Source organism: Vespula vulgaris, chromosome 1, assembly GCF_905475345.1.
Source record: "Vespula vulgaris chromosome 1, iyVesVulg1.1, whole genome shotgun sequence".
Taxonomy (NCBI): domain Eukaryota; kingdom Metazoa; phylum Arthropoda; class Insecta; order Hymenoptera; family Vespidae; genus Vespula; species Vespula vulgaris.
This window is the reverse complement of record NC_066586.1, coordinates 16,325,468-16,346,483: the sequence shown is the minus strand read 5'-3', so window position 1 is coordinate 16,346,483 and position 21,016 is coordinate 16,325,468. Positions and strand designations below refer to the sequence as shown.

The following is a 21,016-nucleotide window of genomic DNA, read 5'->3' as shown; positions in this document are numbered from 1 at the left end:
TTCGTGTGTAAGAGAGAACAAGAAAGAAAGTATATACATATGACCGCACGTGAGAAAGAGAGAGAAAGGAGGGAGAGAGAGAGAGAGAGAGAGAGAGAGAGAGAGAGAGAGAGAGAGAGAGAGAGAGAGAGAGAACGAAGTCTATAGGTTATGTTACGACGCCGAACGACGCAAGGACGTAGCTCATTGATCACTTTGTGACTATGACCTTCGTCAGTTATGTAGAAATGGAGTTAGGTACAAATCGGCTGCGTAAAAATGTATCGACGTGAAATACATATTGAAAAAATTTATTGGAAAAGGAAAGAATGAATAAATAAATTTAAATAACGAAATATAAAATCGAAGAGATTGTCGAAATTTAAAAGAAAATTACAATCTAAAGAACAAAATTAATATTAATCCAATGAAATGAAATGAAATGAATGAAAAGTTAAAATCAATCAAATGAAATCTGAATAAAATAATATTGTAATAAGATTGATAGAAAAAAGAGAGAACGTTTTTTCTTCTTTTAAATTTTATATCATTTTCAAATAATATATTTTTTGTAATATTCATTAAAAAAGAAAATAGAAAGAAAGAAACAAAAAAAAATTCCTTTCGCTCCCTTTTTTTTTCTTTTTTATTATAATTAGAAAAGCTTAAACCAAGTCGGTCGTCGTTATAATCGTCGTAATCGTCGTAATCGTCGTCGTCGTCGTCGTCGTCGTCGTCGTCGTCGTCGTCGTCGTTGTCGTTAGTTGGTAGGTAAAACGTAGCAATTAAAGTCCGGCTTCGCTACTTATTTTCTAAAAACTTTGATCGTTAAGGGATCAACTCGGTCGTATAAGATTAATTGGATAACGCGACGATTTATCGCGATAAAGAAAATGGCTGAAGAAGAAAAAGAAAGAAAGAGAAAGAAAGAAAGAGAAAGAAAGAAAGAAAGAAAGAAGGAAGGAAAGAAAGAAAGAAAGAGAGAGAACACTAAAACGTTTCTTTTTAATCTCCCTGTTAACAATCCAAACCCTTTTTCTTCTTCTCCTCCTCCTTATTCTCTTCTTCACGAACTCTCTTTCTCTCCTCGAAATCTCTCAAAAAACTCACTTTACTTTACATAAACGATTTTAACTGCGATCGTTTAGTCGTTTAATCGAATAGAAAAATTCGCGACGAAGCGATCCTATCTCCGTGTACGTTCGATTACGAATGCGACGATTAAAGATACAACAGGACACGTCCGAATTTCTATAGATTTTCGTTTGTCACTCCCACTCGAGTTCCTCTCTCTCTCTCTCTCTCTCTCTATCTCTCTCTCTATCTATCTATCTATCTATCTATCCATCTTCTTGTCTATCTTTATCTCTATCTCTATCTCTATCTCTATATCTATCTCTCTTTCCAAATTCTCGTCTTACCCCGTTTCATCGACTCTTACGAATGCCTTCTAGGTCAGGAAATATTTTGGCAGGTGGCCCGTTTCATGAGGGTAACACACACCGTTTCACGAGAATACCATTGATTTTGTCGATAAAAGGAAAATGGACTCTCGCTGCTGATACGTTTGGCACAAGTTGGACCGATCCTACTCCCTACTCTCTACTCCCTTCTTCCTTCTCCATCTTAATCTTCTTCTTCTTCTTTTTCTTCTTCCTTTTCTCCTTCTTCTTCTTCCTCTTTATCTATCGTTTTGCCGAAAAATTTTTCTAAATTATATATATATGTATATACACATATATACATGTGTATATACACACACATATATATACATATATATTATATATATGTATATCTATATAAATATATATATATATATATGTATTTACTCTTTTTAATGAAAAGCTACTCGAGAAATGAGAAAAAAATAAGATCGATCGATTCGTCGATGTAACAATGGTTGATGTGACGCTACATAAGATCCATTGTTTTCTTATTTTTCTGTTTTTCTTTTTTCTCTTCTATTTATTTATTTTTTTTATTTATTTATTTCTTTCCCCACCCTCTTTCTTTTTTCTTTAATCGTAAAGAATGCAAATGTCTCGTTAGCGTTGTAAAAATATTGATCAACCGTACGAAAGATTTTATAAACGTTCGTTCGTGCAGAATCGACACGTTTTTAAACGACCGCGCCGATAATAATTATGTCTGTCCATCGGTCGATCTATCGAAATATTTACATCGTTATCTACAAAACGAGATCTCACAAAATAAAGATGACCTACCTTTTCTTTTTTTCATCGATAAGATAACCACCGTTGTTTTATGCGAATAAATAATTCGAAATCAATATCTTTTTTCATTCCGAGTGAAAAAAAAAACAAAGAAAATAAATAAATAAATCGAAAGAAGAAAAAAAAAACAAGAAAGAAAAGAAAAAAAAAAGAAAGAAGTAAGAAAATGCGGAAAAATAATCTTTAACCGGCGTTATTTATTCGACAACTCCTACACCATATACTTATTTTAATAATCTCTTCTCACGCGATAACATAAAATAAATTAGATGATAGAGATATATGTGTACGGTATAGGTTAGGCGCGAGCTACGCCGCCATTTTATTTATCCGTTCAATTTCATTGCGCGCACGCAAATTCGAGGAAATGAATACATATATATATATATATAAACATACATACATACATATATATATACACACTTTTATATATATATATATATATATATATTTATCACACATGTACACGAACGAACGTATCCATGTGTACTCTTACGTACCAACACGCGTAAACGAGGCTACACGCTTTCTCGAACGCACGTGGTTTTCAATCCTCGTGAAGAAACTACTTTTGACCGTCACGCAAGTAGAATTAATTTCTCGATAATCTTAATCCTCGATCGATCGAATCATTATTACGATCATAACATTTAAAACTCTCTCTCTCTCTCTATTTATCTATCTATCAATCTATCTCTTACGATGACAATTAATTCGAAAAATTTTTTACGAATAAATAAATAAATAAAAAATAAAAAACGAAAATAAAAGAAAACAAACAAACAAACAAGAGAAAAGAAAACCGAGACAAATGAAGAATATTAGGGCGAGGCTCGACTTTCAGAGCCCTTCACCCTACTCCTCGCACCTTTCTTTGTCCCGTCAAGATGACGATGCACGATAGGGTAGACTGAACGCGCCACGTCTTTTCTCTCTCTTTTTTTTCTAGTTCGTTTGTTCTCTATCTATCCATCTATCTCTCTTTCTCTCTTTCGCGCGCAAAGCACACATAACGTCGTCGAAAACACCACTTTAACGCTCATTTGACAAGGGCTTCTCCGTGCGTCCGTCGGCCGACCACGACTCGATTAGTTCGCGCTTATTTTACACCTACCCCCGAATATCCCCTTCCCATCTAATCATTCAAATCATTCCCAGCACGGTTTTATGAAACAAAAAAAAAAAGAAAAAAAAAAACAAGAACAAGGAAGAGAGATTCGAATCGATCGACGATCACCGCGGAATCGATCCTTTTTTCTAATTGTTGTCATTCTACACCAATGACTCCGCGACCTATCGCAAGACGAAATCGATTTTATCGACGCTGTCGTACTCTCTCTCTCTCTCTCTCTCTTTCTCTCATTAAAAAATAAACGAAAGCAGAGAGAGAGAGAGAGAGAGAGAGAGAGATAGAGAGACAATTTCGTTCGATCGTTGTGAATAAGAAATGAAAAAAAGAGAAACACCTTTTGAAAGAGTAGTAGCACCCCAAATGCCGAAACTGCTTTTAAAACGAAAAAAAAAAAAAAATAAGAAGGAAGTAGAGAAAGTAATAACGCGTTCGTTTTCAGTCGCGACGCACACGTCGACACTAACGACGACGACGATGACACGATGACAACGACGACGATGAAGAGGACGAGACGCGAGCGCGACGAGGAGGTCAAAATCCATTTTGCAACGTTCCGCCTTCGATCGACGATAATAACGACCTACCGAATACCTCTCTGTCTCTCTCTCTCTCTTTCTCTATTTCCTCCTATCTTGTATTCTCTTTCCTTCGAAGAAAATCGCGTGCAATTTAATGCGTAACTATCTTTTTTTTCCTGCTTTTTTTTTCCTTTTTTTCCGTTTTTCTCTATCATCCGATCATCATCTCTCTCTCTCTCTCTCTCTCTCTCTCTCTCTCTCTCTCTTTGTATATATATATATATATATATATATATATATATATATGTATGTATAAAAATATGTATATACATATATATATTTTTTTCTCTTTTTTCTTTCTGTTTTTCTTAACGTATACGTGCCCGAGAAGCATAGCGCTTCTACCTCTCTTCGATACCGTTTACATATGCGAATCTTCCCTCGGAGACGACGTGGACGGAGTGCCGACGGTGTGTAACCTGCCGGGCAGGACGGGGGACACTGCGACACTGACCCGCACGCCGCCTGTCGACGAGGATACGAAACTACCGTTCGTTCCTCACTCCGTCCGTCTAGCGACACAGCATGCGCGCGCATCTCCTTCCCTCTCTTTCTCTCACACACGCTCTTTCTCGCTCTCTCTCTCTCTCTCTCTCTCTCTCTCTCTCTTTCTCTCTCTCTCTTTCTCACTCTCTCTCCCTCTCGCTTTCTCCTTCAGTCCTTTGCCGAAGGCAACTCGCCAATGAACTCTTCGTTCCGATCGACGAATTTCCGTGAACGTCTCTTTTATTTTCTTTCTTTCTTTCTTTCTTTCTTTCTTTTTCTATTTTTCTATCTTTTCTTCCTTTCTTTCTACCATTCTATCATTCTATCATACTTTCTTTCATTCTTATGAAAGAAATTGTTGAAACATTTTCTTCTTTCCTTCCTTCCTTCCTTCCTTCCTTCCTTTCTTCTTTCTTTTCTTCCGACGAATATTCGACGAAAGATTTTCTTCGATATCGAAAAACGTTATCCCCTTTATCGACATAGTTTATTTCCGATTCGAATCGATGCATCGACTCGGCCGAAGGCGTTCTCTATCGTTATAGGATTATCCCGCCTTTTTTCTTCTATCGGAAAAGACGTTATCACGTGACCAACGATGTCGAAACAAGTCGTTCTCTTCTGGATTATTATTTACTTATTTTTCTTTTCCCTTCTTCTCTTTCTTCTTTGAGATAATATTTCTTCATGAACTTTTACGAATTCACGTCAAATCGATCGGATAACTCTATCGTATATATACACATATGTATATAAAAATAACAAGAAACATATATATATATATATATATATATATATATATACATATATACACACATATATATACATATATATAAATATATATATATATACATACACATACATACACATATGTGTATATTTTTTTACTCGAATAAAAGAACGAACCTAAATAATTTTCTAATATAATTCTAACTCCCTTTTGTCTATGTAAACATAAGTACATATGGAAGCATGTTTTCTCTCGTAAAATATATCGCGGTCTCAGCTTACGATATAAATTTGAAAGTTTATCAACATTTTTCCTATCGCGTTTTATTTTTAATCCGCCCAGCGTACGGTGAAGCTCTTCGGAGTTATTGAGAAAAGAGAAAATAACGAAAAAAAAGTACAAAAAGTTGTTGTGCAGCCGTGTGTCTACTATCGGTTATCGATACTAATGTTTTGACTATGTTTCAGTTCGTTTAACAAGAACGACGTTCGTCTATCGTTCGAACGTTAACACCATCGGCTAAGCGTTTTAAAACAAGAATTTTTTGATATATCTGTGGATGATGGCAAATACACACACACGCACACACAAACACACATATATATATCTTGTTCGACGTAATCAACTTGAAAAAAGTGAATATATATGTATATGTATATTATATATTATATATTATACATTATATATATGTATACTTATACAAGGTGACCGTCCATGAATGTTTGCAAGGAAATATCTTGCATCTACTTAAAGTTACAAGAAAGTTTAAGAAGAAAAATTCTCACAGCCCTGAATCGTCTACAAACTCAAAACAAAATTTTTTTTTTACCTCCTGACATCATCGACTTACGAAGAATTATTACAAATCTAATAATTTATATGCCATGAACGATAACATTTGCAATCGAAAATTATATTTAATAAAAGATTATCGTTATCTATCGTTTAGAAGATAATCGGTATATTAACTATTGATTAATGTATTCGTACTCTACCGTAATTTATATTCCATGTTATACAAGCTATACATTATTTACAAATCAATCAATCGGTCGTGTATTTGAAAGCGTTGAAGATCAACGATCCCGTTCGACGTAATCGACCCAATCGTAATTAAAAATGTTATATAGCCTGACGATTATTTTCTCAAATTCTGATGTGAAAATAATCGACTATATACGTTAAAACTTAAGATAACAATTATCTTGAAACGGTGCACAAATAATTTAAATATTTAATGTTTCGATATGATTTTGATCGCAAATAATAAATGTTACATAAACATGTAAAACAAAGAAAAAGAAGAAAGAAATTATATTAAGACTTTCCTAACTCGTAAAGGTCACGAAAAAGAAAAAAAGATTTGTACGATTTGTTCGTGTCTGTAAAACTGACCTTCTAGCTCACACAGAATAGGGCAAATTTCTCTTATTAAATCTCTTTTGTAACTTCAATCAGTCGCGAGATAGATATTTGTTCGCACACATCTAAGATGTGGACGTCGTAGATATAAATTACATGCAACCAAATACATACATAGATATATACATACATAAATACATACATATATAGATACATACACACATATATATATACACGTATTCACTCGAAGTTTTCTCGATGAAGACACGAAACACGAAAATTGTTTAACGACGGTACCTCACTTTAAGGAAAGGTATCGAGTAAAAGACTCACTTGAAAAGCTCTTTTCATCCCCCTCCTTTTCCCTTTCTGGATGACAGGAATGACAAGACGAGAGAGAGAGAAAGAGAAAGTTCACAGAGCGAGTCGATACTTGAACTTTTACGAGAACCTCACAGAGCGAACTCTTCCAAAATATCAAAAAATAAAAGAGTTGTTAAAGGTTAATCAGTTTTTTTTTCTTCTTTTTTATTTTTTTTCTTTTTTTATAGTCGTGTACCAACTTTTTCTTGATACGAGATACGCGGTGTAAATATGTATATACATATATATATATATATATATATATATATATATATATAGAGAGAGAGAGAGAGAGAGAGAAAGAGGTAAATAATAACTTATAGATCATCTCGCATAAAGTGGTTTAAAAATTCTTAGGTTGAGTCAAAAGTTCTCCAAGTGAATTTAAAAAAGTCGATTACTCTTTTTAGGATCAACCTTTCCTTATTTTCTTTTTCAGATTGTAAAGCTACGAGCTTTGCGATGTTTTTATAATTTGTAAAAAAAAAAGAGGAAAAGAAAATTAAGTTAAAAAGTGTCGATATAATCGTTTAGAAACTTCTGAATCATTTCGTATATCGTATATAATAATATCGACGAAATAAATAAAATTACGTATTTTATATATATATATATATATATATATATATATATATGTATATATATGTTTGGCGAAAAGATACTATTGGCTATAAAACGCATCTCCAACTTAAAAGTCGAAGAAGCTTTTAATTCTTGGTATGTTTAAAAGAATTCGAAGCTGTGCTTGAATTTTCTCGAGCACGAGACTGCGGCACAGCCTGAATGGCGCCAGTCAGGGCCGTATTAATGTTATTCCAATGAAATGAAGAAACAATTCTAATTCTAATTATTGTCAATCGTCTTTTATCGTTTAAATTTCAACGAAATTTTTTATATATTGTTTTTTATAGCAATGAAAGATGGCGACGATAAATCGATAATAAATTCTACGTTACAAGTAGATATTATAAACGTAAAAAAAAAATCGTTTCTAAATGTGTATGTATGTATATAAGTCTCTACCATGTAAGAAAATCAAGTTCTTCGATCAAACTTTGAAGGTAATTCACCAACTATCGTATTATATGTATATATAAATATGTATATATATATATATATATATATATATATATATATATACATATAAGTCATGTATTATCAAAACAGGTCGAAGAAAAAGTACAGCAGTTACATCCTTGACTCTCTTGTATTAAAGTTTTTTTTTTCTTTATAAGAGATAATCATAGCGATATAACGATAAAAATTGGCGACCCTTACCTGTGCAACTTTTTCACCCATATTTGGCGTGTGCATGGCTCCTTGAAAATATTTCGCCGAGCCGTTGTCCTGCAGAGAGAACTAAAAATTATAAATAAGAGACAACGATAAATTTTCTTCCTTATCGTTCTTTGGTACGACGTATATACATATATACGCATTATTATTAAAATGTATGTATAGGTAAATATTATATATATATATATATATCATGCATCGCGTACATATATATACATATATGTAAATATAAATGCATGTAATATATATATATATATACATATATATTATATGCATCTATATATATGTGATATATATAATACATAATTTGGACAAAAGTACTTGAGTGGACTGAAAATGCCTACGTGTGATATAAAAAATCAATTGTTCTTTCCCGATACATTTTAAGTTCGTAGTCAGATTCGTAGTTATGCGATGTAAACAAAACAAAAAAGTCAAGACAGAATACAACAGAATAAGACAGAACAAAACAGAACAAAATAGAACAGAACAGAACAGGACAAGACAGGACAGGACAAGACAGGACAGGACAGGACGAAACAGGACGGCATGATATAATATAGGTACGTCACTGATACGATACGACTGTTAACAGATTAAAATCACGTAGAAACTTTCGGCTCGTCTAAGGACTTTTGGCACACTCTTTATATACAGACTGATTATAAATTAAGATTTGTTTAAATTTCTGCATTTAAGAATTCACATTTAGGAATAATAGAAAAAAAAATATATATATATATTAAGAAAAGTTTCATAATTTTATCTGCCAAATTATATGAAATAAAATATTCGACTTTCAGTTAAATAAGAAATTCAAAAATTGTTACTTTTTCTTACAGAGTATCTTCTTAATTAATTACATATTTTAATCGATTATCTTTAAAAAAATTATTAAACGATTATAGTCCTAATGTCAATAATCAACGTTTAATAATCTTTATAAAAATAATTGTATAATGAAAATATTTTATTAATTAAAAGAAATACAATATACTTTATAAAAACGAAAACTAGAAATCATTAAACTTCAGTTTTATGTAACGTAAGTCGTGTATTTTATTTCGTAAAGTTAAAATATTTTACACAAAAAATCGTCAAACTTTTCTTAATAATTAATATTTTATTCCTTTTTTCTATTGCTTCTAACATAAACTAGATATTCAAATGGCCCATTAAGATTAATCGATCTGTATAAAAAATACGTGCAATCCATACATACATACATACATAGATATATATAAATCAATATAAAAATAAACATTATCTTACTTTGTGTTTGATAGAATCCGGTCCCATTTGGCTGAGAGAAGGTGATTTTCGATCCTTGGACGTTCTCCATTTTTGTAGATCACTCTCAGAAGCAACACCCGGGAAGATTTTCGAATGTTTCGCTGCTAAAAGAGGGAACGTCAATTATCCGTCATTATCCGTCATTGTTTTTAAAAACCATTTAATTTTATATATATATATATTTTATATATATATATATTTTATATATATATATATGTATGTGTATATGTATACAGATATAGATATATATCTCGTAGTAAAACGTACTCTGTTATTCTAAAACTCTAGAGGTGCGAAATACAGGCTCGATCAAATTCATAACGCTTCGATAATGATAATAAACGCTTCGTATACAACTCATTTCAAGGAAACAATTAAACTTCTAAAGAAAACTTTTGCCAACATCCTTTTACTTTCGATACAAATACCATAATGAATTTTTATTTACTATACTTTTTATAATTAATCACATATTGGATACATTTGTGATCGGTAAAAAAGAAAAAGAATAACAAATAAGTTGGTTTTATGTTTTTTCTTTCTTCTTCTTTTTTCCTTTTTTTTTTTTTTAATCTATTTTTACATGTATACACAAATGTATGTGTTACGACATTGCTGCTCTTACGTTACCCATCAAACTAATCTAAAATAATAAATTACGATGATTACGTACAAAGCACATAAATAGATCGTACGAATCGTAGCACTAAAAAAAAAAAAAAATAAATAAATAAAAAGAATAATAAAAAAAGAAGAAAAAAGAAAAATGACGTTCAATAATAATCAATACATGAATTATTCTTTTTTTACGCCCACGCTAATCGCGTACTTATGTCGAAAACGAAGATGTGAAAGTTCTCATATAACATAATATCGAAATACAAGATACTGATAATAAGTGGTACCAGACTAAATGGTGAAAAATATTTAAAGATCTACGATCAATGTGAATAGATAAAGAAATAAATAAATAAATAAATAAATATAGGAACTTCAAAAAACCGAGCCTATATCTCGATCTAAAAGCATTAAGAAGAGTGTGTCAGTAAATGAGTTAATCAATCGGCACTATAGAAGCTGCATACCTGTGAAAGAAAGAACGTTTAAATGTTCGACAAAAAACGGTGTGAATAATCATTTTTATTTTTTCTTTTTCCTTTTTTTTTTTTTTTTATATTTTTAAAACTTTTTTCTTTATTTCAATATGTTCTTTTTTTGTCAAGATGATAGTATGCGAAAATCTCTACGATCAGTACATGTATGTGTATATATGTACATATATATATATATATATACATACATATATATTAAATATATACATACATACGAATATATGCATACATACAAATACACACACACACACACATCTATATGTATATATATATGAATCCGTATATATGTATATATAAAATATATAATATAAAATATAATATATATATATATAAATATTCACATATATTTTTTTGCATGTATATATGTATGTATGTATGTACCAAACTCTCGTAGATATTGAAACGATGTATATGAATATTTTCGATGATGGTTTGTACAATGATTATATTATGGCGATTTAACATTCGATTTCGCACTATGTTCCTAACACACGTCACGTTACTAGAAACATATATAGATATATATATACATACATACATACATATATATATATATATATATATATATATCATTGGGGATTGTTGATTTATACTCTTCGAATAAAATCCGTAAGAAAGGTATTGTTGAAATGAGCCAAAAATAATTCGGCCGGTTATTCTTCGTCGTGAAAGTACAAATTTAAATCTCTCGACCAGCCGAACGTTTTTTCTCTTTTTTTTTTCTTTTAAATTTTTGGAGAAAGTTAATCGAAATATAACGATATCCGATAAATACATATAACAGACGAAATCGAAGCGTTCGTTCGACGAGAGTCAGAAGAAACGCATTTTAAAAATGACAAAGTTTATTTACAGTGTATCCGTTCATAAATGTATTCGAGCAAATATCTTACGACTGACTGAAATTACAAGAAAGTTTACGTAAGTGACGAAAGTTACTGCACGGTTCTGAGTCAATTACAAAGTTAGTTAGTTACATAAAAATTTAGAAAACATTTTTTTTTTTTTTCTTTATTTTATTTACTCGTAACCTTTTCGTCTTACGATGGTCAATATAGTATTCTTTTTTTTTATGGATACCCATGATATTTTCTCTTTTCTTTCTTTTTTTTTTATATAATATTATATATAATAATCGTCATTACCAATCAAAATTATGTCTAATAAAAAATTGTCACTATGTATATAACTATGCAAGAAGTATTAACTTGCAAGACGGTATTGGATTTTTAATAATTTTGTGTTCCAACAGACAGGAAGTTAGTAGAATGCTGTCAGGATTATCTTGTGCAGGGATTGATCGACGCGACTGCAGATTAGTGTCGATGTGTAACTAAATTGGATAAAAAAATTTTTATCGCACAAATGAAACGTCAACGAACGAAGCGATATTATTGCTTCTTCAATTTATTTTGCTTTCCTATCGGGGAAAAAAAAGAAAGAAAAAAAAAAATTCACCAAATACATTAATTTTTATCGACACTGAGAACGTACATAAATCCCTTAATAAACTTTCTGGTAACTTTGATCAGTCGAGAAATATTTCTTACCACGTATATAGGAACGGAAACTCCCCGTATATTCTTCTATTCTCGATCGATAAAGTAGATTAATGTTTTGTCATCGATGAATGTAAATGATCGGTATATAAGCATTTTGAAGTTAGCGGTGTTGGTGCGCAAACGTGGCTGGCCGAGCGAGGCTACGGTGCTCGTTTGATAATAATATATTGAAGAGAATAGTATGTAATACGGTTTGAGAGTACTGACAAAGTGGCACTCCTGTCGGGTTAAAATGCGAGTTCCATGTAAGTAATAAATAAGAGAATAATAGTAATAGTAATAGTAGTAGTAGTAATAGTAGTAGTAGTAGTAGTAGTAGTAATAGTAGTAGTAGTAGTAATAGTAGTAGTAGTAGTAATAGTAGTAGTAGTAGTAGTAGTAGTAATAGTATAGTAATAGTAGTAGAGTAGTAGTAATAGTATAGTAATAATAGATGGTGAGCAATAAAACAGGCCTATGAAAGCTCGATCGGACAACGAGTAACGTTATCTCTCGAAAGCTCATGACAGAAAAAAAGGAAGCCGCAAGCGGTTGGTAAGTTTTAAAATAGGGGTGCAAACTCGCCGGCTCGGCTCGGTCGGTTAAATGAAAACCAAGATGGAGCAGATAGTCCTGCCCCTTCCTGTTTTACCTTCGGTGAGGTTATCGACTGTTGCTGGCCTTCGCTCGAGGGTGACGTGTTCGCTACCTCTGCCTGCTACTAAAATAGTTTTTCCGATGTTTGACTTTTGATTTTGACAATATGTACGTTTATATGCTGAAGAAGAAGAAAAAGAAGAAGAAGAAGAAGACGGATGGAATTGAGGATCGATTGATTGATTCTGAGGCTGGGAGATTTGTGGTTTCTTCTTTTTTATTTTTATAATATGGACAAAGAAATAAAGAGAGAGAGAGAGAGAGAGAGAGAGAAAAGAGAAAGAGAGAGAGAGAGAAAAGAAAAAGAGAGAGAAAGAGAGAAAGAGAGAAAGAGAGAGATGGATAGACGAAGAGAGAAACATTTGTAATTTAAAAAAAAAAGAGGAAATACAAAACTGTCGAAAAACTACACGTAGAAAAAAACGAACGAAGGATTTGAAAGAGTAAAGAAACAATAGAAAGAAATGATTTTTTTGTTTTTACGATGATCGATTTTTGAGCGCCTTCTTTTTTCTTTTCTTCTCTGCAGCTCTCACATAGCTTTGGCGGGTTATTTGAATTCGTACGGGCATCTATTCGGTCTCGCTTACTATCTTATATAAAATTCGATAACAATCCTTCGATAGGTTTTTTTCTTTTTTTTTTTTTTTCTCTTGAAACATACAAGATGGCAAAGTACAATTACATATTATACGACATTCAAAGGCAAAAGGTCACGCTAACCGTCAACACTTGTGTCATGAAAAAGATAGCATGCGATAATATTAACATATGTATATGATAGCTAAGTTAACGGTTAACTCTGTATAATATATACATATTCTTATTCGACATACATACACAACATACAAAACCATATTATCGTCGTCTATAGAAGATGCAAGTTGATGAAAATAGAAAGTCATCTTCCTCTACAATTTCGACGACCGTTCTCATCTGATTACCACTACATTTACATAACTATATTATGTAAAATAAAAACTCAACAAATAATGAGAAAAAGAGAGAAAGAGAGACAGAGAGAGAGAGAGAGAGAGAGAGAGAGAGAGAGAGAGAGAGAGAGAGAGAGAAAGAGAGAGAAAGAAAGAAAGAGAGAGAGAGAGAGAGAAGAATAGAAAAAGAAAGAAAAAACGAAGGAAAAGAAAATAGAGACAAAAAAAAAAGAATTAAGATCTTTTTATCATCATTTGCATGAAACGAGGTAAGAAAAAACAAAGGAAGTAAAATAATAGAGAAAAAGAAAAAAAAAGATAAAGAAAAACAAAGAATAAAACAAGAGGAAATTGATAAAATTGATTACATAACTTTACTACAGCAAAGTACGGTTATATAGAAGTAGAGGAAATAGGGGAAGGGGATATATTCACAACGAGATAACTCGATGTATGTACATGTATCAGGAACAGTTTAATGGGAAATATTTTTATGGTGTACTTCCGAAGAAGTAATCTGCCTGTTCATGCTCGGCCCAGTCCCTGTGTCTCTTCTCGGTATCTGGTAGATATCGATCGAGTCGCGGAACTAGAATGCCATGGCGTCAAGAAGTCTTGCGAACGAACGGATAGAGAAGCGATACGAATGAATAGCGATATTTACCAGAATATACATATGTATATTATCATTATCATTATCATTATTATTATCATTATCATTATCATTATCATTATCATTATTATTGTCATTATAATTATTATTATTATTATTATTATTATTGTTGTTGTTATTGTTGTTGTTATTGTTGTTGTTGTTGTTATTATTATTATTATTATTATTATTAAGATTATTATTATGATTATGATTATTATCTGCTAAAGAGGGAAATATAGAATAATACCGCAAATTCCACTGCAAGCTTATACGCTAATGTCAGGAGACAAATAAATGTAAGTAAGTACATGAGTACTGCTTAGGAAACGAGCTACGATAAATCCGGAAAAAGAAATAGAAAAAGATATGGTGGTAGAGATAGATAGATAGTTAGATAGATAGATAGAGTGAGATAGATATAGTTAGAGAGAGTAGGAAAGGGTAATATAAGATCTCAGTTAAGATTTACTTACAAACGCTGCAGGTAAGACTGCGACATGGCGCCCTCGTCGTATCCGGTTTTACGGCCTTTCTCGAAATTGCATCTAAACTTGCCGCGTGAGAAACACTTCGAGAAGGTCCTCCTTCCGTAACTCCACCGGCCGACGAATTCGGACCCTCCCATATTCCCGACTTCTGTGAGACCTATGGTCGACAAATTAAACATGGATATTCCATATTTCTTTTTCTAACGATATTAACTCGGATAATATTCCTATCGATTGAACGAATATTCCTTCACTTTCTTTTTCTTTTCTCTTTCTCGTCTGTATAAAATAATTCTTTTTCTATTTTTCACGTCGTTCCTCCAAGAAGTTCTTTTACGTTCCGAAGATATATAAATAGATACGTAGATAGATAAAATAGTTAAATAAATAATTAAATATCGTATTTACGTTGAATCGAATTTCAATGGATTTTAATAACGATCCTAGTTGGAAGGTACTGGATAATTTTTGTACTTGTTATATCGTTGTTATTCCGTAGAGTTATTTATATTTCAAATAAATGAGTATCGTATTTATGTCCGATAAAATTCCAATGAATTTTAATAACGATCGAACTCGAGAAACTTTAAAGTCTAGTAAAATACGAAGTTACTTGCTCGATGTCTGAGCGTCGACTGACTCTATCCAAGGACATGCCCAATGTTTCGTTGTTTTCATTATTGTTTCTTTATTACTTCATCAAGGAGAACCACATAATTCTTGGAACTTGGGCGAGCCTAATGCCAGCCAGACATTGTATGTAACCTGATAGCGTATTGTGTTATCACTTTTGTAAATAAATAGCACCTTCGGGAAAGTTTATTCGAGTAGAAAAATTTATATACGCCGTTTTGAAATTATTTCACGAGAGAATTAATTTCAAATGTATTAGTTTGTATTAATTTCTTTTAAACACGAATCATTTTTAGAGATTAAGAAAAGAAGATTTTGAAAGAGTATATGAGTATTTCATCTATTGCAAAATTTATATTAATATATTGATATATTAATTGTAAGATAAAAATAAATGTTATATCATATTATACTATATCGTTAAGACTATATGTTACAACGAAACTACACACTTATTTACAAATTAATCCAACATAAAACAGACATATATCGTTTGTAATTAATTTGCAATAATACAGGATGAAACAAAAATTTCTTAAGTAATTCAGAAGTTTTTCAATGATTTTACAAATCAATTATTCCATTTTCAACACCTAATAAGCTAATTACTTTTTTTTTGCCGATTGTAAAACTGCGAGTTAAAAATTAGCCTGAAATATCTCAAACGATTAATTTATTTTCGACCATGATATCATTTAAGAACTTTGGGCCACGTCTCGTAGAATAGAGATTTTTATTTCAATATATGTACGTAACAACGATTCTCTATCCGTCTAAATTTTTTCTAACTAAATATGTTTCTAAATATCATCATGCGATTAATACGACTCGTTTATGTTCCGTAAAATAAACTTTTAACATAAGCTCGAAGTATCTCATGGTTTAATGACGTCATTCGTTTCGTTTCATTAAAGAGAGTATTTACAAAAGGAATATATGTGTCTAATTCTAATGTGTGTGTGTGTGTGTGTGTGTGTGTAAAAATAAGAAAAAAGAAAAGAAATCGTTATTAACCTAAAGGGAACGATCTTCGGTTAGCGTTATCGCATTTTACTTATCGGACATATATATATAGAATATCGGGTTCTCAGGATATAACACTGTGAATAACACAGTGGATTTTCAAAGTGTATACTTACGTCGCTTACACCCTCGGGACTTGCAATGGGAGCTGTAGTACTCGGCTGTACAACATTTGCAGTCGCCGTTGATGTAGCACCGCCATTGTTGCTTCCAGCTGGCGGTACCGGCAGGGTGGGAGGTGGTGTACCAGTCCTCCCTGGACCCCAAGATTCCATCATTGTGGGTGAACCACATGTTAACGGGCTGCAATAACATATCGAAATGTCCGACTTTAATTTTTTGTTCCTCTCGTTTATTTATTTGTTTATTTATTTTTTCCTTTTCTTTATATCTTTTGCCAACGAGAACTATCGGAAAAATATGTATATATATTTTTTTAATAACTCCTCCATGTGTCACATATGTCAATTATCTGTAATCTGGTAGGTGGCTAATTTGCGACATTTGATTTTTTTTTCTTGTTTTATTTTCTTCCTTTCCTCTCTTTTTTATTATTCTTTTGTCATGCGAACCACGTGTTAGCGAGTTGTAATAACATACATCGAAATACCTAACGTTATTTTTCCTAACGAAATATAGGATTATCAAAACTTTTTTAAACCCCACTTCCCCTCACATTTATTTCATATCTCACGTATATATGTCGACTGTAAGTTGAATATTGATTTAAAAATATACTCGTCGAGTGTAAGTTGAAATTGTTGATTTAAAATATAATCGTCGAATATTTCTTTCTTCCCTTTTTCTTTTTCTTTTTTCCTTCCATAAAAACAAATTAGAAAATTTCTTTTCTATTTTCTAAAGTTTACAAAAAATCGTTATTGTATGATAATACCTATTGATAATATTTTTGTACTTTTTTCTTTTTCCTTTTTTCTTTCCTCCAAAGAAAAAGAAAATTTGATGTTATACGTGGAAGAGACGGTTAATCCTGATAATGGGACAGATATAAACGTTTTGTTATCATTGTAATCGAAAGATAAGGTGGCCGTCATTGCTTGCTCGTTAGGAATGATCGTGGAAGCGCTCGTGGACGATAAACTTATATAAATCCTAAGGTTATGGTAATGGTCGATACACGATACGGAACAGAGGTCAGACCTCGCGAGTGAAGTGTGTCAGTGTTAGGTCAGACTCGCCAATCGATACGTAACCTCAACCCGCAGAGCACGATACAGAAACAAGACGTCCATGCGTCTGTAAACGCCGCTGCTAACGTAAATATGGCGACTTTGTTTTGTTAAGCACTACTGTTGCGCTCGATCTGCTTGCTATTTTACATATATATTATTTTCTCTATCGGTCTATCCATCAACGATCTAACTACACTAATACAATCGATTGGTACTTAATTTCGACCTAATCGAATAATAACGATCGAAATGATTTGTTCGTTCTTCAAGAGTTTAAAGTTGAATTAAATCAATGTTAAGTAGTGAAGCTAACGGTGGTTAAAGTGAATGATTATAAATGAGATTAGAAACGAGTGTATGGATGTTAGATTAAATGTTCGAAGGTATATTTTCGACGTCATTACGTAGGTTTTTAAACCTTGCGATATTTTTTAATATTGTGCCATTAATTTACAAGCCAGCGACACTTGTCAAATCATTATGACGCTGCAGCGAATGAAAATGTAAAATTATGTTGTGTATCTGTGTGTGTGTATAATTTATTTTTGTAGAAAAGAAAATTGTATATTTTCTCTTAAAAAAAAAGAAAGGACTACGTACACATGCACTTAGTTTACCGGATGTTTCATTAGAAATTAAAAAAAATAAACATAAAATTCAAATGTCAAAAAGAATGTCTGCGTTTTATTAGATTATTACATTAGTCTATTATAGCCGGGAAAAAAAATTTTTCTGTGTTAAAAAAAAAAGTAAAATTAATCTTTATCCGATGAAATATATATCTATAAAAATTATAATTAATCAACGTGATAGAAATAAACGAGATATATTTGATATTATATTCTTGAATTTAAACGTTTCGATTTTTTAATATTCCGCCATTAATTTTCAAGCGAGTGACACTTGATGAATCATTATGACGATGCAGCGAACGTAAATGTAAATTACGCTGTATATGTGTGTGATGTATTTTTGAAAAGATGTAAATTTTTTACTTTTTATTAGAATTACATATATAGAACCAATATATTTTACTACATTGTTGCGGTAGTGTATCATCGTAGAGAAAAGAAATCGTCTCTGTTAAAAAATAAAATCGATCACTGCCCATTTAAACGTATTTCTATAAAAATAAAATTACGATTGATCGTCGCGACAGTAAATAAAAATTTGTCGAATAAAATGATTCCAATTGAATTGACCCTTAAGATTCGTTTAATATCGGTGAATAAAAAAGAAAAAAAAAAAAAGAAAAAGAAAAGAGAAAAGGAAGAAAAAGAAAGAAACAGAAAAGTAAAAAAGATAGAACAAGAAAAATAGGAAGGAGAAAAAGAGAGAGAAAAAGAGAGAGAGAGAGAGAGAAAAGAGAGGGGGGAGATGCAAGCATATTGCATCTACGGAAACGAAGAGAACGACGAGAAAGGCTCGACCGTCGAAAAACTCGCTTTCGGCTTTCGTTCGAGCGTGTCCGGTATCCGGAAAAATTTCATAATGGCGTTTCCGTTCCTCTATTGCTGAACGTCGTCTCGGGAATGGATGAGGAGTGGAATGAAGAAGAGTGAAGAGGAGGGAGAAATGGTGGGGAAGTTTTGTTCCGGCCTTCGAAACGTTTTCAACGTACTGAGGGAAAACTTGCTGACGTTCTTTGGAATACAAACAGACAGAAGGATAGAGAGAGAGAGAGAGAGAGAGAGAGAGAGATGAACACGTTACGTTTCTTCGAATACGAACGAACTCGTCGATACGAATCGTTTTGATTTTCACTCTTTCGTGTTTCAATTGAAAAGTACTGCGTGTCTCTGGTGGCACTCATATTCATTTTTTTTTGTCTTCGACCTTCCTCCTTCTTCTTCTTTTTTTTTTTTTTCTATAGATATATTTCTTTCAATGATGTATTTTTATGTCATTATTTTTCAAATATTTGTACATATTTATTTATATATTATATTTGTTAGTAATGACTTGTGTTATTTCGTATTAGAAGTACGGCGGACAAGCTCGACAAAAAACATTTTTGTACTTTCTTTCTTCGAAGTAATATGGAAACACGAAATATGGAAAGACCGAACACGAAACGCGAAAGACGAAACAAGGAACGCGGAATACAAACCACGAAATACGGAACATAGATCACAAATCACGATCATAAATCACTCAATCAATGCATTTCTAGTGTAACCAACTTCAAAATTTCCTTCTGTCTCTCACCGTCCGTATTTTACGTCGGTCGTATACTAACCTCTCTTTCTCTCTCTCTCTCTCCCTCTCTCTCTCTCTCTCTCTGTCTCTTTCTTTCACTCGTTTAAAACCTCATAGCCTGTTTTATAGCTAATATTTCCGTCAGTTAAGTAGCCTAAATTTTCCGTCGAGTCATAAAGAACAATTATACGAAATTTCATGCGAATTGGACAGAAATAATAGGAGTTTTTGAGAAATTACAAACCCACAATTTACGTCTTTTGTATTGTTAAACAACTGTGTTATTTTTATTTATTTAAAATTGTTCCATAATTTCTTTTCATTTTCATCTACCGTTTTATGTTCTATTTTCTTTTATTTCTTTTCTTTAATTTTTGATCTTTACATTAATATTGATATTATAACATAATATATATATATAGTATTTTATTTAGAAAAACAAATTACAACAAATCGACAAAGAATAAAATAAATCCATATATCTTATGAAATATTATAACAAATTATAAACATTATAACGATATTATTGTCAATTTCTTTTTAACAAGATATGCTCTTATCTTAATATTAAAGACATAAAGATAGAAAAAAATTGATAAAATATTCTAATATATTATTAACATTGTGACGATAATAAAATATGCGCTTACAGTATAATAATTATACACATTTGTTTAGAATTATTCATGTTGGTAGGTAATTATTTACTCTCTCTCTCTCTCTCGCTCTCTATCTATCTATCTATCTCACTTCATTTTACATTTATCGATTTTTAAATTCTCGGAATATTCTTTTCTTAACGAAGAAAATGTTCAATTGAAATGAAAGAAAAAGAGAGCGAGAAAGCGAGAGAGAGAGAGAGACAGAGAGAGAAAGAGAGAAAGAGAGATACTTTACGTTCATATAAAACAAACACGAAAATATTTTATAGGAATTTAAAAAATAAGCTATCACTCTCTTTATCGACATTCTTTACCGTTTATCGTTATTCCGCGTGTATTCTCGTGTGCGGTCTACGTTCGTGCGAAGGGGTTTTGAATTTTATATTTTATCGGTGAACGAGATCAATGGTAAAGGGAGAACGTTCGCGGTGAACCGAAGGATTTATCGACGTTTAGAACGAGCTATGT

General features: G+C 31.8%; 1 protein-coding gene across 22 annotated transcripts in view; it reads right to left on the bottom strand.

Annotated features, from left to right (window-relative positions):
- The window catches only part of LOC127065625 (potassium voltage-gated channel unc-103), a 138,667-nt gene that overhangs the window by 53,759 nt on the left and 63,892 nt on the right, over positions 1-21,016 (bottom strand). For 16 of the 22 annotated variants that reach the window (XM_050998253.1, XM_050998226.1, XM_050998273.1 and 13 more), the window contains 5 exons: positions 16,611-16,797; positions 14,824-14,995; positions 12,759-12,827; positions 9,433-9,557; positions 8,143-8,223 (listed from right to left, as the gene is read on the bottom strand). In XM_050998253.1, coding sequence (XP_050854210.1) covers positions 8,143-8,223; positions 9,433-9,557; positions 12,759-12,827; positions 14,824-14,995; positions 16,611-16,797 — 634 coding nt within the window. Of the gene's footprint in view, positions 1-4,281; positions 4,393-8,142; positions 8,224-9,432; positions 9,558-12,758; positions 12,828-14,823; positions 14,996-16,610; positions 16,798-21,016 lie in introns of those variants that run through there. The other 6 variants (XM_050998449.1, XM_050998459.1, XM_050998243.1 and 3 more) reach the window with 5 other exon arrangements.